This window comes from Bubalus kerabau, chromosome 2 (genome assembly GCF_029407905.1).
Source record: "Bubalus kerabau isolate K-KA32 ecotype Philippines breed swamp buffalo chromosome 2, PCC_UOA_SB_1v2, whole genome shotgun sequence".
NCBI lineage: Eukaryota > Metazoa > Chordata > Mammalia > Artiodactyla > Bovidae > Bubalus > Bubalus kerabau.
In genome coordinates, this window is record NC_073625.1 from 183,262,951 (window position 1) to 183,279,428 (window position 16,478).

At 36.5% G+C, this 16,478-nt stretch overlaps 1 protein-coding gene across 2 annotated transcripts in view; it reads left to right on the forward strand.

Moving 5' to 3' along the window:
* ACAD11 (acyl-CoA dehydrogenase family member 11) overlaps positions 1 to 16,478 on the forward strand; it is a 116,949-nt gene that overhangs the window by 42,897 nt on the left and 57,574 nt on the right. For both annotated transcript variants that reach the window (XM_055569681.1, XM_055569679.1), the window contains exons 6-9: positions 10,667 to 10,808; positions 11,158 to 11,279; positions 13,717 to 13,823; positions 15,409 to 15,535. In XM_055569681.1, coding sequence (XP_055425656.1) covers positions 10,667 to 10,808; positions 11,158 to 11,279; positions 13,717 to 13,823; positions 15,409 to 15,535 — 498 coding nt within the window. The remainder of the gene's footprint in view (positions 1 to 10,666; positions 10,809 to 11,157; positions 11,280 to 13,716; positions 13,824 to 15,408; positions 15,536 to 16,478) is intronic.

The window sequence follows — 16,478 nt, forward strand, 5'->3', positions numbered from 1 at the left end:
GAATCTAGCCTGTGACTCTAGCCTAGCATTTTTCATGATGTATTCTGCAGAGAAGTTAAATAAGCAGGGTGACAATATACAGCCTTGACACACTTCTTTCCCAATTTGGAAACAGTCCATTGTTCCATTAAGGTTCTAACTGATGCTTCTTGACCTGCATACAGGTTCCTGGTAGTCTGGTATTCTCATCTCTTTAACAATTTCCCACAGTTTGTTGTGATCCACACAGACAAAGGCTTTAGCATAGTCAGTGAAACAGAAGTAGATGCTTTTCTGGAATCCCCTTGCTTTCTCTGTTTCCAGGAAATGTTGGCAATTTGATCTGTGGTTCCTCTGCCTTTTCTAAATCCAGCTTGTACATCTGGAAGTTCTTGGTTCACATACTGTTGAAGCCTAGCTTGAAGGATTTTGAGCTTTGCCTTGCTATCATGTGAAATGAGCACAATTGTATGATAGTCTGAACATTGTTTGGCACTGCCCTTCTTTGAAATTGGAATGAAAACTGACCTTTTCCCATCTTGTGGGCACTGCTGAGTTTTCAAATTTGCTGACAAATTGCAGCACTTTAACAGCATCATCTTTTAGGATTTGAAATAGCTCATCTGGAATTCCATCACCTCCACTAGCATGTAGTAATGCTTCCTAAGGCCCACTTGACTTCACATTCCAGTATGTCTGGCTCTAGGTAAGTAACTATACCATGATGTTTATCGAGGTCATTAAGACCTTTTTGTACAGTTCTTCTGGGTATTCTCCACCCCCCTTTTTTTTTATAATTTTAAATTTATTTATATTCTGCTTGAAGGATACTTGCTTTACAGAAGTGTGCTGGTTTATGCCAAACATTAACATGAATCAGCCATAAGTATACATATGTCCCTTCCCTCTTGATCCTCCCTCCCATCTTCCTCCCCATCCCACCACTCTAGTTGTTACAGAGTCCTGGTTTGAGTTCTCTGAGTCATACAGCAAATTCCCATTGGCTATGTGTTTTACATATGGTAATATAACTTTCCATGTTACTATCTCCATATATCCCACCCTCTCCTCCTTCCCACTACCCTCATGTCCAAAAGTCTGTTTTTTGTGTCTGTGTCTTGATTGCTGCTGCTGCTGCTAAGTTGCTTCAGTCGTGTCCAACTGGGCAACCCCATGGATGGCAGCCCACCAGGCTCCCCTGTCCATGGGATTTTCCAGGCAAGAGTATTGGAGTGGGTTGCCATTACCTTCTCCCTGTGTCTTGATTGCTGCCTTGCAAATAATTTCATCAGTACCATCTTTCTAGATTCCATATATATGCCTTAATGTAAGGTATTTGTTTTTCTCTTTCTGACTTACTTCACTCTGTATAATAGGCTCTGGATTCATCAACCTCATTAGAACTGACTCAAATGTGTTCCTTTTTATGGCTGAGTAATATTCCATTGTGTATATGTACCACAACTTCTTTATCCATTCATCTGTTGATGGACATCTAAGTTGCTTCCATATCCCAGCTGTTGTAAATAGTGCTGCAGTGAGCTTTGGGGTACATGTGTCTTTTTCAATTTTGGTTTCCTCAGGGTATATGCCTACTAGTGATATTGCTGGGTAGTATGGTGGTTTTATCCTAAGGAATCTCCATACCATCTTCCATAATGGCTGTATCAATTTACATTTCCATCAACAGTGAAAGAGGGTTCCCTTTTCTCCATACCCTCTTCAGCATTTATTGTGTGTAGACTCTGGTGATGGCCATTCTGACTGGTCTGAGGTGATATCTCTTTTTATAGTTTTGATTTGCATTTCCTAATAATGAGTGATGTTGAGCATCTTTTCTTGTGTTTGTTAGTCATATGTATGTCGTCTTTGGAGAAATGTCTTTTTCCCACTTTTTGATTGGGTTGTTTGTTTTTCTGGTATTGAATTGTATGAGCTGCTTATATATTTTGGATATTACTCCTTTTTCAGTTTTTTCATTTGCTATTATTTTCACCCATTCTGAGGGTTGTCTTTTCACTTTGTTTATAGTTTCCTTTGCTGTGCAAAAGCATTTAATTAGGTCCCATAATCATATGGGATTTTTGAGCATAAAAATATGTTTTTTTTAATTTCAATTATTTTATTCCATTTTATTTCCATATATTGATTTTTATTTCCATTCTTGTAGGAGGTGGGTCAGGGAGAATCTTGCAATTTTTGTTATAGAGTGTTTTGCCTATGTTTTCCTCTAAGAGTTTTATAGTTTCTGGTCTTCATTTAGGTCTTTCATCCATTTTGAGTTTATATTTGTATATGGTGTTAGGAAGTGTTTTAATTTTATTCTTTTACATGTAGCTGTCCAGTTTTCCCAGTACCACTTATTGAAGAGGCTATCTTTGCCCCATTGTATATTCTTGCCTCCTTTGTCAAAAATAAGGTACCCTAGGTGCATGGATTTATCTCTGGGCTTTCTATCTTGTTCCATTGGTCTATATTTCTGTTTTTGTGCCAGTACCATACTGTCTTTTGACTGTAGCTTTGTAATATAGTCTGAAGTCAGGAAGGTTGATTCCTCCACCTCCATTCTTCTTTCTCAAGATAGATTTGGCTATTCACGGTCTTTTGTATTTCCATATGAATTGTGAATTTTTTTGTTCTAGTTCTGTGAAAAAATGCCATTGGTAATTTGATAGGGATCACATTGAATCTGTAGATTGTGTTTGGTAGTATAGTCATTTTCACAATATTGATTCTTCCTACCCAGGAACATGGAATATCTCTCTATCTGTTTATGTCCTCTTTGATTTCTTTCATCAGTGTCTTACAATTTTCTGTATACAGTTCTTTTGTCTGCTTAGGTAGGCTTATTCCTAGATATTTTATTCTTTTTGTTGCAGTGGTGAATGGAGTTGATTCCTTAATTTCTCTTTCTGATTTTTTCATTGTCAGTATATCAAAATGCCAGTGATTTCTGTGTATTGATTTTTGTATCCTATGACTTTGCTAAATTCACTGATTAACTCTAGTAATTTTCTGATAATATCTTTAGGGTTTTCCACGTATAGTAGCATGTCATCTGCAAACAGGGAAAGTTTTACTTCTTTTCTGATCTGGATTCCTTTTATTTCTTTTTCTTCTTTGCTTGCCATAGCTAGGACTTCCAAAATATGTTGACTAATAGTGGTAAGAGTTGGTAACTTTATCTCATTCCTAATCTCAGAGGGAATGCTTTCAGTTTTTCACCACTGAAAAACCAGTGTTTGCTGTGGGCATATCATATAGGCCTTTACTATATTGAGGTAGGTTCCTTCTATGCCCATTTTTTGAAGAGTTTTTAATCATAAATGGGTACTGAATTTTGTCAAAGGTTTGTTCTGCATCTATTGAGATTATCATATGGTTTTTATCTTTCAATTAGTTTATATGGTGTATCACATGGATTGATTTGCGAGTATTAAAGAGTCCTTGCATCCCTGGGATAAACCCAACTTGATCATGGTGTATGATTGGCCACCTCTTCTTAATCTCTTCTCTTTCTGTAGGTTCTTGCTGTTTCTGTCCTTTATTGTGCCTATCTTTGCATGAAATGTTCCCTTGGTATCTCCAATTTTTTTTTTAAAAGACCTCCTCTAGTCTTTCCCATTCTATTCTTTTCCTCTGTTTCTTTGTATTATTCACTTAAGAAGGCTTTCTTATCTCTCCTTGCTTTCTCTGGAACTCTGCATTCATTTGGGTATGTCTTTCTCTTTCTCCTTTGCCTTTTGCTTCTCTTCTCTTCTCAGCTGTTGTAAGCCCTCCTCAGACAACTATTTTGCATTTTTGCATTTCTTTTTCTTAGGGATGGTTTTGGTCTCCGCCTCCTGTACAGTTTACTGTCTGTCAGATCTATATTTTGAATCTTTTCATCACTTGCACTGTAAAATCATAAGGGATTTGATTTAGGTCATACCTGAATGGCCTAGTAAAGGTTTTCCTTACTTTCTTGAATATAAGTTTGAATTTTGACGCAATGAGTTCATGATCTGAGCCACAGTCAGCTCCAGGTCTTATTTTTGCTGACTGTATAGAGCTTCTCCATCTTCAGCTGAAAAAATATAATCAATCTGATTTTGATATTGAGCATCTGGTGATGTCCATGTGTAGAGTCATCTCTTGTATTGTTGGAAGAGGATCTTATCCATATTCTGTTTGCCTTTACCTTGCTTAATTTTGTACTCCTAGATCAAACTTGCCTGTTACTCCAGGTATCTCTTGACTTCCTCTGTTTGCATTCCAGTCCCCTGTGATGAAAAGGACATCTTGTTTTGATGTTAGTTCTAGAAGATCTTGGAGGTCCTCATGCAACCATTCAAGTTCAGCTTCTTTGACATTATTTGTTGAGACATAAACTTTGATTATGGTGTTGTTGAATGGTTTCCCTTGGAACAAACCAAGATCATTTTGTCATTTTTGAGATTGCACCTATGTACTGCATTTTGGACTCTCTTGTTGACTGTAAGGGCTGCTCCATTCCTTCTAAGGGATTCTTACCCACAGTAGTAGATATAATGGGTATCTGAATTAAATGGATTTTGAATTTTTGAAAAGCCTTTTCTACATGTATTGGGTTTCAGATATTACAAAATCTTTGCATACCTAGGGTAAATCCCACTTGATCATGGTGCATGATCCTTTTACCGTATTGTTGTATTTAGTCTGCAGTTACTTGATTTACTAGTATTTGGTTGAGGATTTTTGCATCTATGTTCATCAGCAATAATGGTCTATAATTTTCTTTTTTGTAGTATCTTTGTCTGGTTTCAGTGTTAAGGTGATTCTGGATGAAAAGGATAAGTTCAGAAATGTTCCTTCCTCTGCAGTTTTTTGGAATAGTTTAAAATGAATAAGCATTAACTCTCTGTAAACTTTGGTAGACTTCATTCATGAAGCCATCTGGTCCTAGATTTTGTTTCTTAGGAGTTTTAAAATTACTGATTTAGTTTGCTTACTGGTAATTGATCTGTTCATATTTTCTATTTCTTCCTGGTTCAGTTTTGGGAGATTGTACCTTTTTAAAAAGGTGTCCATTTCTTTGAGGTGGTTCATTTTATTGGCGTATAGTTTCATAGTGGTCGCTCATGAATCTTTATATTTCTGTGATATCAGTTTTAAATTCTTCTGTTTCAATTCTGATTTTATGGATTTGGTTTCTCTCCTTTGTTTCTAAATATATCTGGCTAAAGATTTATCAATTTTGCTTATCTTTTCAGAGAGCCAGCCTTTAGTTTCATCATTCTTTTCTATTGATTTTTTAGTCTCTATTTTATTTCTTCTCTGATCTTTATGATTTCTTTTCTCCTGCTAACTCTGGGTTTTGTTTATTCTTCTTTTTCTAGTTCCTTTAAGTGTAAAGTTAGGTTGTTTGAGATTTTCTTTTCTGATTTAGCTTTTATAAGTGTAAATTTCCCTCTTAGAACAGTTTTTGCTAAATCTTATAAATTTCAAATCATCGTGTTTTCATTTGTCTTTAGATATGTTTCTATTTCCTGTTTGACTTCTTCAGTGATGCATTATTTAGTACTTTATTGTTTAGCCTCCATGTGTTTGTATTTTTTGTAGTTTTTCTTTTTTTGTAGTTGAGTTCTAGTCTCACAACATTGTGGTCAGAAAAGATGCTTCACATGATTTCAGTTTTCTTAAATTTACTGAGGATTGTTTTGTGGCCAGCATGTGATCTATCCTGGAGAATGTTCCATGTGCACTTGTAAAGAATGTATATTCTGCTGCACAATATTCAGATGAATATTCTATGTATATATCAATTAAGTCCATCATCTCTAATGTGTCATTTTAGGCTTATTGATTTTCTGTCTGGATGATCTGTTCATTGATGTAAGTAGGATGCTAAAGTCCCCCACTAGAATTGTGTTACTGTTGATATCTCCCTTTATGTCTGTTAATATTTGCTTTATGTATTTAAATGTTCCTATGTTGGGTGCATATGTTGTTACATATGTTTACAGTTATATCTTTTTCTTGGATTGATCCCTTGACCATAATATACTATCCTTCTTTGTTTCTTGTAACAGTCTTTATTTTAAAGTCTATTTTGTCTGATATAACTTTTGCTACCTTACCTTATTTTTTTTTTTACTTCCACCCCCTCACTTTCAGTCTGTGTATATCTTTAGATCTGAAGTGAGTCTCTTGTAGGCAGCATCTTTTGGGTCTTATTTTTATATCCATTAAGCTACTCTGTGTCTTTTGATTGGAGCATTCAGTACATTTACATTTAAGGGAATTATTGGTATATATGTTATTATTGCCATTTTGTTAATTATTTTGAAGTTGTTTTGTGAGCCTTTATTTTTTCCTTTCTTCTTCTTTTATTCTCTTGTGATGTGATGACTGTCTTTAGAGTTATACTTGGATTCCTTTTTCTTTTTGTGTGTATATGTATTATAGATTTTTGGTTTGTGGTTACCATGAGGTAAATAGGTGTATAAGTATGTGTGTTGTTTTAAGTTGCTGATGCCACAATGTCAAATGCATCTTAACCACCCTGCATTTGTACTCTCCTTCTCTCATGATACTGTTATTTATATCATATTTTACATCCAAATGGTTTCTGTATTCCTTACCTGCTTATTGTGGATATCAGTGGTTTTACTACTTTTGTCTTTTAACCTTCCTGCTGGCTTTGTGCATGGATGGTCCTGGGGTTATTTCTGGACTACTGGAGGGCAGAGCAGGTCTTGGAGTCTAGTTGCAGGATCCAGGGATTCTAGAGCTGGTGTCAGATTACTGCCAGTGGTAGGTGGGTTTCTGACACAGAGCCTGGGGTGTCCAGAAGCTTGAATTGGCCTGCTAGTGGGCAGAATAAGGGCTAAGTTTGTCTCAGGGCAGAGTATGGCCTTTTGGTCAATGATCTGGGTCTGAAGGCTGCAGGATTGTGGTTTTTTTGCATGTGGTGCCTGCCCATGGTGGGTGGAGGAAGTTCCTGTGCCCTCTGTTGGTAAGGGCTGTGTCCAGAGGCAGCTACAGGCTCATGGGGTCTTCAGGCAGCCTGTCTGCTGATGGGTGGCCCAGTTAGTTGCATGGCCTAAGGTGTCCCAGGACTGGTGACTATAGTTTGTTGGGGCATGGCTGGGTCCTAGGGCTAACTAGAGGGAGGATTCCACAATGACATGTGCCAACACCAATGTCCACCTGGTAGAAGGAGCTCCCTAGAATGGTTGCCACTGGTGTCTTTGTGCCCAGGGTGAGCTGCAATTGCCTCCTACCTCTCTGAAAGAATCTCCAAAACCAGCAGTTAGATCTGACCCAGGTCCCTATGAAATTATGACTTTTATTTTGAGATCCTGGAAGGTGTGAGATTTTGTGGGCACCCTTTACAAGTGAAGTCTGTATTTTCCCCAGTCCTCTGGTAGCTTCCAAAAGTAAGCTCCACTGACATATTCAAAAGCAGAGACATTACTTTGTCAACAAAGGTCCGTCTAGTCAAGGCTATGGTTTTTCCAGTGGTCATGTATGGATGTGAGAGTTGGACTGTGGAGAAAGTTGAGTGCCGAAATTGATGCTTTTGAACTGTGGTGTTGGAGAAGACTCTTGAGAGTCCCTTGGACTGCAAGGAGATCCAACCAGTCCATCCTAAAGGAGATCAGTCCTGGGTGTTCTTTGGAAGGAATGATGCTAAAGCTGAAACTCCAGTACTTTGGCCACCTCATGCAAAGAGTTGACTCATTGGAAAAGACTCTGATGCTGGGAGGGATTGGGAGCAGGAGGAAAAGGGGACGAGAGGGGATGAGATGGCTGGATGGCATCACTGACTTGATGGACGTGAGTCTGAGTGAACTCCGGGAGTTGGTGATGGACAGGGAGGCCTGGAGTGCTGCAATTCATGGAGTCGCAAAGAGTCGGACACGACTGAGTGACTGAATTGAACTGAACTGAACTGACCTTCAAAGTCAAATAAATGCTCTGAGGGTTCATCTTCCTGGTACAGGACCCCTGGAATGGGGAGCCTAACATGGGCTCAGATCTCATACTCTTGTGGGAGAACCTCTGTTGTAGAATTATTCTCCAGTTTGTGGATATCCACCTAGGGGTTCGGAACTTGACTGTATTGCAACTCCACCTGTCCTACTCATCCTGATGTGGTTCCTTCTTTTGTTTTTAATTGTAGAGGATCTTTTCTGGTAGGTTCTGGTCTTTCTCATCAGTGGTTGTTCTGCTTATCATTGTTATTTTGATGTGCTCATGAGAGGAGGTGAACTCATCCCTGATAGGTTATTATAAGATAATGGGTATAATTCTCTGTGCTATACAATATATTCCTGTTGCTTATCTGTTTTGTATATAGTAATTTGTATCTGTTAATTGCATATCCCAAATTTGTCCCTCCCCCTACCCTTTCTCCTTTGGTAACCCCAAGTTTGTCTTCTGTATCTGTGTCTGTTTATGCTTTATATATGCATTCATTTGTGTTACTTTTTAGATTCCACATGTAGATTATTTCATACAATATTTGTCTTTCTCTGTCTGACTTATTGTATTCAGCAAATATTGCTTAAGTCTCTCCCTGTTGCTACAGATGGCAATATTGCTTTCTTTTATGGTTGAGTAATATTCCCTTATGTATATTCTGTGTCTTTTTAAACCAGTCATCTGTTGATGTATACTTGGAATCAACCCAGTTACATGCAGTATAAAAATTGTGGCTGATTATCAACAAAATGAAGCTTCTGTTGTGCTGGATTAGGTTTAGTCACTCAGTCATGTCTGACTCTTGTCATCCCATGGACTATAGGCTCCTCTGTCCATGGCATTCTCCAAGGCAAGAATACTGGAGTGGTTTGTCGTTTCCTTCTCCAGGAGATCTTCCCAACCCAGGGATCGAACCTGGGTCTCCTGTATTGCAAGCATCTCCTTACCAACTGAGCCACCAGCGAAGCCCATAGACCAGTTGTGCTGAGGAAGTGCTAATTTTCTTTGGATGTTAGGAGCACAGAAACAAACAGAATGGTATGGACAAAAATGCATCCAATCCTTTTTTTAAAGCAAATTTAACTGATAATTCAGTATAATCACAACCATAAAAAGTCTTATGAAGGCAAATCATGGAGGAAGTAATGATCAGTTTTTCCACAGTCATAATAGAAAAATTTTTAATGCCTGTTATATGCCAGGCCGTGTACTTATTCATTGAATAAATACATTTTAGCCACCTACTGTGTGCTAGGTACTTAAATAGACTCTGATAAACAAAATGGACATATTACCTACCTTTATTTCATATTGACACTAACTCTACACCAGATATGTTATGGTTCCTTAAATTGAAAATCAGAAGTGTTAACTAGTCCAGAATTGCAGAGTTAACCATCTGGAATTACACAGCCAGTAAATGATAGAGGGCTTCCCTCATGGCTCAGCTGGTAAATAATCCACCAGCAATGCAAGAGACCTGGGTTCAATCCCTGGGTTAGGAAGATCTCCTGGAGAAGGGAACAGCTACTCACTCCTGTATTCTGGCCTGGAGAATTCCACGGAATGTATAGTCCATGGGTCACAAAGAGTCAGACATGACTGAACAAGTTTCACTTTCTTTCATTAAATTGTAGAGCTAGGATTTGAATTCAGGTCTGTGTGGTTCCACAGACCACATTTTTCCTTAAAGCTACAATAATGTGTTCAAGTATATGACTGAAGTAAGGGGGTGCAAACACATACAAAGATACAAAAAGGCATGAAACACAATAATATGCATTGCCTAAATGAACTCTGTTGTTTTATCTGGCTTAGATAATCTTGGCTAAATTGTTGCTGCAGTCTCGTCTTTGCCCTCCTCCAGTCTATTCAAAACATAGCAGCTAGAGTGACCTTAAAATACAAATCCTATTCAGTTACTCTTCCTGTACAGACCCTCCAGTGGAGTGCCTCCTCCCATATCCCATCCCTCCTACCTAACTTGAAGTATCCATAGTCATTGTTATCAGTTTGGTATGTATTCTTTCAACTTTGAGTATTCATTTGCAACCTTTTTATTTAAATAGGATCATAGTGCACATATTCTGCAGATTGCTTGTATTTTCAGTTGAATGCCCAATGTTCCTAACATAAAAATCTATATTCCCTTGATATATATTGTTACAAAGTAGAATGAGGAAAGCTGGGTTATTGATTCCAAATTACACAACTCTTTTATCATGTTGCTATATGATGATTGATTTTATATTCATAAAACAAGCAGCATCTTTTATAACAATTGCCTTTTTGTATCTGCAGCATGAAATAACTCACTTTAAAAAATTACTGTTGCCATAGGAGTAAAATATTTGTCATGTTGCTAGATTCATTATTAGAGCATAGATTCTTAAATTATAGCTAATTGTTAGAATTTCTTCTTTTATTATAGTTAACTTCCAGTTGAATATTTTCAACTGCTCTTGCTGCCGCTCTTTAGTAGACATGTTAAGGCTATGTAAAATAAAATGAAAAACTGAGAGCCAATCATGGAAGCAAGGGACTTGGCTTTACTCATTCAAGGCTATTAAAATTAGTTATTTGATAAGTGAATTGTGCCACTGTGGGTAAAGACTGCAAACTACAGCCTCATATTTGCTTTTGATGGAAAATATGATTTTCAATATATTCTATTTCATTTATTTCCTTATTTTAGTTGTTTTGGATTTAATATATTAAAATCTTTTCATTTTAATTACAGTCTCGAGTTATAGCTGTGCTTGATTGGGAGCTTTCAACCATTGGTCATCCTTTGTCAGACTTGGCTCATCTCTCGATGTTCTACTTTTGGCCAAGGACTGTTTCATTGGGAAATCAAAGCCATCATTTGCAAGAAAACATAGGTATGAAAACATAATGTTGCCTAAATTTCTATTAAGGTAAAATTGTCTTTATTTCTCTCCATAATTAACAAAAGATAATTTTATAATCTTAGATAAACAGCTTTTATTTGTTTTTTGAAATGTTTTTAAATCATCTTTATTAATTTTTTTAAAGTGTGCCATTCTACTTTTAGTAATTTGTGACAAAATATAATCATTTCTATATACTATTCTTTTGGAAATAAATACTTGGAACATGTTTTGCTTTGTAGAAAAGTGGTTTTATATTCAATTTTATATGTAATATGACATTTAAAATTATTCACCCTGACATTTTTATTAAAGTTTATAGTATGTACTGTTTTTATAGGGATACCATCAATGGAAGAACTGATTTCAATATATTGCCGCTGCAGGGGAATTAATTCTAATCTTCCTAACTGGAATTTCTTTCTTGCCCTTTCATATTTTAAAATGGCTGGAATAGCACAGGTAATTAATTTTTTAATATGTGTTTCACTATTACTTACTGATGTACTCTTGAAAATATTTTTGGTTTTGGGGGGTGTTACATTCTTTTTGGTTTTTTGGCCATGTAGTCACTTGGCTTGTGGAATCTTAATTCCCTAACCAGAGATTGAACCCAGGCCCTGGCAGTGGAAGCTCAGAATCCTAACCACTGGACCAGAGAATTCCCTTATATTAATATCTTTAGATCAATTTATTTTCCACAATGGCAAATACCAAACATGGATAAAATATAAATCCAGAGTTTACAGAATAGGAATTTGGCAAGGGAAAAAGTTGAGTAGCAAATGTGGTATAACAGACCAAAAAGATGGAGGAATGGAGAGAAAAAGACATAATGACAAAAAGAAAAAAGCATGTGAAAATTGGTTATTTCCTGAATATCAGTATAAGAAAGAGCTAAACTCCTAATGTGATATCTGATTCAGATTGTAAAGCCATTTATTAATCAGGGCTGATGGTGAGGAAAGAATTATCATTATATTTCCCAAAGCCTAGCACAGTACCTAGCATACAGCAGCCTCTTAATTATGTTTTTGAGTGAAGATAAGCAAAACTGTCTGTTTTCCTAATAATATGACAAATTTTGAGAGAAAATTGAACATAAGTACAGTTTTTCTTTTAATTTACAGTTTAAACAAATGCATTCTTCATTATACTACCTCATTAAACTAATTCTTCATTAACCTAAGTTTGAATCTTTGTTTATTTAAGAAATTAAGATGCTTCGTCACTGGCAAGGGGTTAGGATTTATAAGAAGAACAAGTAAATAAGAGATTTTAGAAACAAAAGGAATGGGAAAAAAAAGATTAAGGAAAATTATGGTTATTTTTCCCTGTCCTCAGAGTCCATGCTGTCCTCCAATACCTGAAATATCTTCAAAGAAATTGTTGTGTTACATCTCATTCTGTAGTTTAGAATCATATTAATCATATTAATTAAACTTGTTGCTTGGATGGATTTCTCACAATAAGGTTTATGGTATGTTTCTGTATTTGTCAGTTTCCACAAAAAAGATACCAAATAGGCTTTCAAATTAAAATGGATTTTCATTTCAAATGAAAACTTGACATAGTTTATGATTGAAATTAATATGTCATAAACTACTATGTCATAAACTATATAGTAGTAACTTTAGAGATGATCATAACATTCCATACTAACTGCTACTGCTAAGTCACTTCAGTCGTGTCTGACTCTGTGCAACCCCATAGATGGCAGCCCACCAGGCTCCCCCGTCCCTGGGATTCTCCAGGCAAGAACACTGGAGTGGGTTGCCATTTCCTTCTCCAACGCTTGAAAGTGAAAAGTGAAAGTGAAGTCTCTTAGTCATGTCCGACCCTTAGCGACCCCATGGACTGCAGCCCACCAGGCTCCTCCGTCCATGGGATTCTCCAGGCAAGAGTACTGGAGTGGGGTGCCATTGCCTTCTCCATCCATACTAACTAGAAATGTGGAATTGGAAATGATGGAAAGACTGTTACAATGTTAATATTGTATAAAGAAATATATACAGAAATAAACTAATAAAATTCAGTTGATATTGTTTGGGGCAAGGGAACCAGAGAATATATTATGTTGGAAGCACAGAACATGGTGAGGTAAGAAAAAAAAAAGTTGAGCATTCCACAAACACTGTTCAAAGGAGAATGCTGCTGCTGCTGCTAAGTCACTTCAGTTGTGTCCAACTCTGTGTGACCCCATAGACGGCAGCCCACCAGGCTCCCCCATCCCTGGGATTCTCCAGGCAAGAACACTGGAGTTGGTTGCCATTTCCCTTCTCCAGTGCATGAAAGTGAAAAGTGAAAGTGAAGTCTTATTGGACTCTTCCCCACCCCATGGACTGCAACCTACCAGGCTCCTCCGTCCATGGGATTTTCCAGGCAACAGTACTGGAGTGGGGTGCCATCACCTTCTCTGTCAAAGGAGAATAGTTTCACCTAAATTAAAGGTCCAAAAAAATGAGATAAAATATTCTTAGAAGTCATTTAATTGTCTTCTTTTTGGTTTTATAATTTTTAATTTTATTTTGATTTCTTTAGTTTTTTTTTTTTTTTTTTCTCTACTATGAAGGTAGAACAGTGATCTTTAGAGATGATATAACTTGCCAATTTGGTATCTTTGGTAACTGCTGAAGTAATTTTGAAGTTTGGTTTGATTTCCAGCTATAATTCTGTTATGATGAGAGTATGTTAACCAGATGATAAGCGTGTAATACTTTCATTTGGAGTGGCATGATTTTTCCTGCATGTAAACTAATAGAATTGATAGTCTGATTTATCTTATTATCTTAGTACTTTGTAAGTTTAGTGATTCACATAGCTGGAAAACTGGGAAGACTGGATAGTTGAAGAATAGTTTTCATTGAATTTTAATCACTTTATGTTAATTTACTTATAGGGAATTTATCATAGATATCTTCTGGGAAATAATGCATCTGAGAATAGCTTTCAGTATGCCAATGTTGTGCAACCTCTGGCAGAAACTGGATTGCGGCTCTCAAAAAGGTAAGCAAAATATAGATTCCGTGTTTAACTCAAATAGAGCCTTTATTAGGTATGTGAGGGTCATAAGCTTCAGAAGGATAGGGATTGTTTTTATTGCTTACAACACAAGGATTACTGCTGCCAACCATGGTTATTCTTTTTTTTTTTTTTTTTGAGTAAATCTCTTTTATGCTTGAAAATAAGTTGACTTCACATATAAAGAAATATCGATTTAATATTAAAAGATTTCTCTTATGCCAAGTTGAATTATAAACTTTTAAGGATATTGATAAAATTCTGAAATGTTCCCTTCTAATGTTTGTTACATACATATACCTATTTAAAATTATGTATTATATAAAATGATTTATATCTTATGATTTACTAAGTTTAAAAATGTTGCTCTCTTCCACCATCAAATTTGCATGAAACTGTATTGAGACATTTAAGCATCTTTTAATTCATATGTCCATTAGTGGGGCACTTCTGAGGCATCTAATACACTTTTTCAAACCATACCTCCATCTAACAGGTGTGATGCAAGGGGAGGGTAAATTAGGGGACTGAGATTAACATATACACACTACAATATATAAAATAGATGATCAACAAGAACCTACTATATAATGGAAGGAACTCTACTCAATATTCCCATAAGCTTTATGGGAAAAAAAATCTGAAAAAGAATAACTATATGTATATGTATAATTGAATCATTTTGGTATACCTGAAACTAACACACTGTAAACCAACTACTCTCCAATGTAAAATAAAAGTTAGAGAAAAAAAAAAAAAGTGTGATAAATAGCACTTACTGAACGCATGAATGATGCTGCCCCTGGAAATTTTGCCCAAGCCACAAGTTTCCATGACATCACCTTGAAAGTGCAAGTGTTAGTTGCTCTGTGTGTCTGACTCTTTACGACACCACGGACTGTAGCCCTCCAGGCTCCTCTGTGCGTGGAATTCTCCATGCAAGAATACTGGAGTGGGTTGCCATTTCCTTCTCCAGGAGAACTTCCTGACCCAAGGACTGAACCCAAAGCTCCTGCATTACAGGCAGATTCTTTACCACCTGAGCCACCAGGGAAGCCTGACATCACCTTAGGACCATTGTATTTTACACTTCATCTTATACATGAATATTTGTGATCTCTGTAACATAATAAATGACAGTGCTGCTCTTCATAATGATCTTTAGAGGTCTTACTTATAATGACATCCTGCAGTTGTATTTGTGAGGCAGATACTAGGAGTGTCTAATTCTATTTGTGTCCAATTTTTTTGCCTTCTTGTTTAGATATTTTGATGAGTGAATTCAATAAAGATTTTTAAACTCCCATTGATTGAGGTCATGCCAGGCTATGTTTTCTCCAAAAAGTGCTTTAAGCACTAAAGTTTAATGTTCAAAATAAAGAGATTCTGCATTCTTCCCATAACCATGAAAGGTTAAAAAAAAAAAAAGCTCCAAAATACGGAAGCTCTTTCTGAGAGATATTTATGGGGAATTGGGGGAAGACTTCACATTCTATTCAGAAATCTGTAATGATGATTTTGGACATCTTTGTAACTTTTTTCTTTCTTTGTAATCTTTTTTTAAATAAAGATCTTTCAGCACTGCATTTCCACAGACTGATACTACCTGTCAGTTGTTTGTACAGACTAAGACAGGTCAGGAGGTTCTTACTAGGGTGAAGCAGTTCATGAAACAACATATCCTCCCAGTGGAAAAGGTAAGTGTTCTATAAATAAACAGAATGTATTTGTGCTTCAAGACTATTGATGAATTACTTCTGTTCTCTCTTCTTCTAGGAGTACCCTGGTATCATTTCCTTGCAGTCAATCCTTACCTAGATGCCCCTTCTCACCTTAGCACTGAACTGCTACAGAGCCTAATCCTGAAAAATTCCAAGCTTCTATAATATGCCAAGGGAATGCCACATAAATCTGTAGAATTAAAACTAAGTCAAAGGGAATTAGCTGTTTGTAAAGTTAAGATATTTTCTTTGCATAGAGTAAAACATTACTTTGAGGGTCTTTTCCTAAGGCAATGACTTTCAGCCTTTTATTTCTTTATGAGCCCCTTTGAAAATTAAAAAGACTTTATGTTAAACAAAAAGGGCATACCCAGAAAATTTTGTATATCATTTAAAACTACATGGATACTACCACTGCTCCCCTCACAAGCTCCTGTTCTAAGGTGTTAAGTAAATTTACTGAGAGTAGACAAGTAATGTGACACACTCATTTATTCAGTTAACAAATAATAATTGGGTACCAAGTAATGGGGTAGGCACCTAGCCAGCCACTGAAAGTAAAAGGAAGAACAAGAAGACAGGACTTTGTACTCCTACAGAGCTTATACTTTAGCATGAAAGAAAGGCATTAAGAGATGATAAATGCTGTGAAGAAAAGATAAAAACTATTATGACTATATAAGGCATTCTTGCCTCAAATTAGGTGGTCTTGGACAAATAACTTTATCTCTCAGAGGCCCAATTTCTTTATCTACAGTATGAATAGGTATGTTCAGTTTCAGTTCAGTCGCTTAGTTGTGTCTGACTCTTTGTGACCCCATGAATCACAGCACACCAGGCCTCCCTGTCCATCACCAACTCCCGGAGTTCACTCAGACTCACGTCCATCAAGTCAGTGATGCCATCCAGCCATCTCATC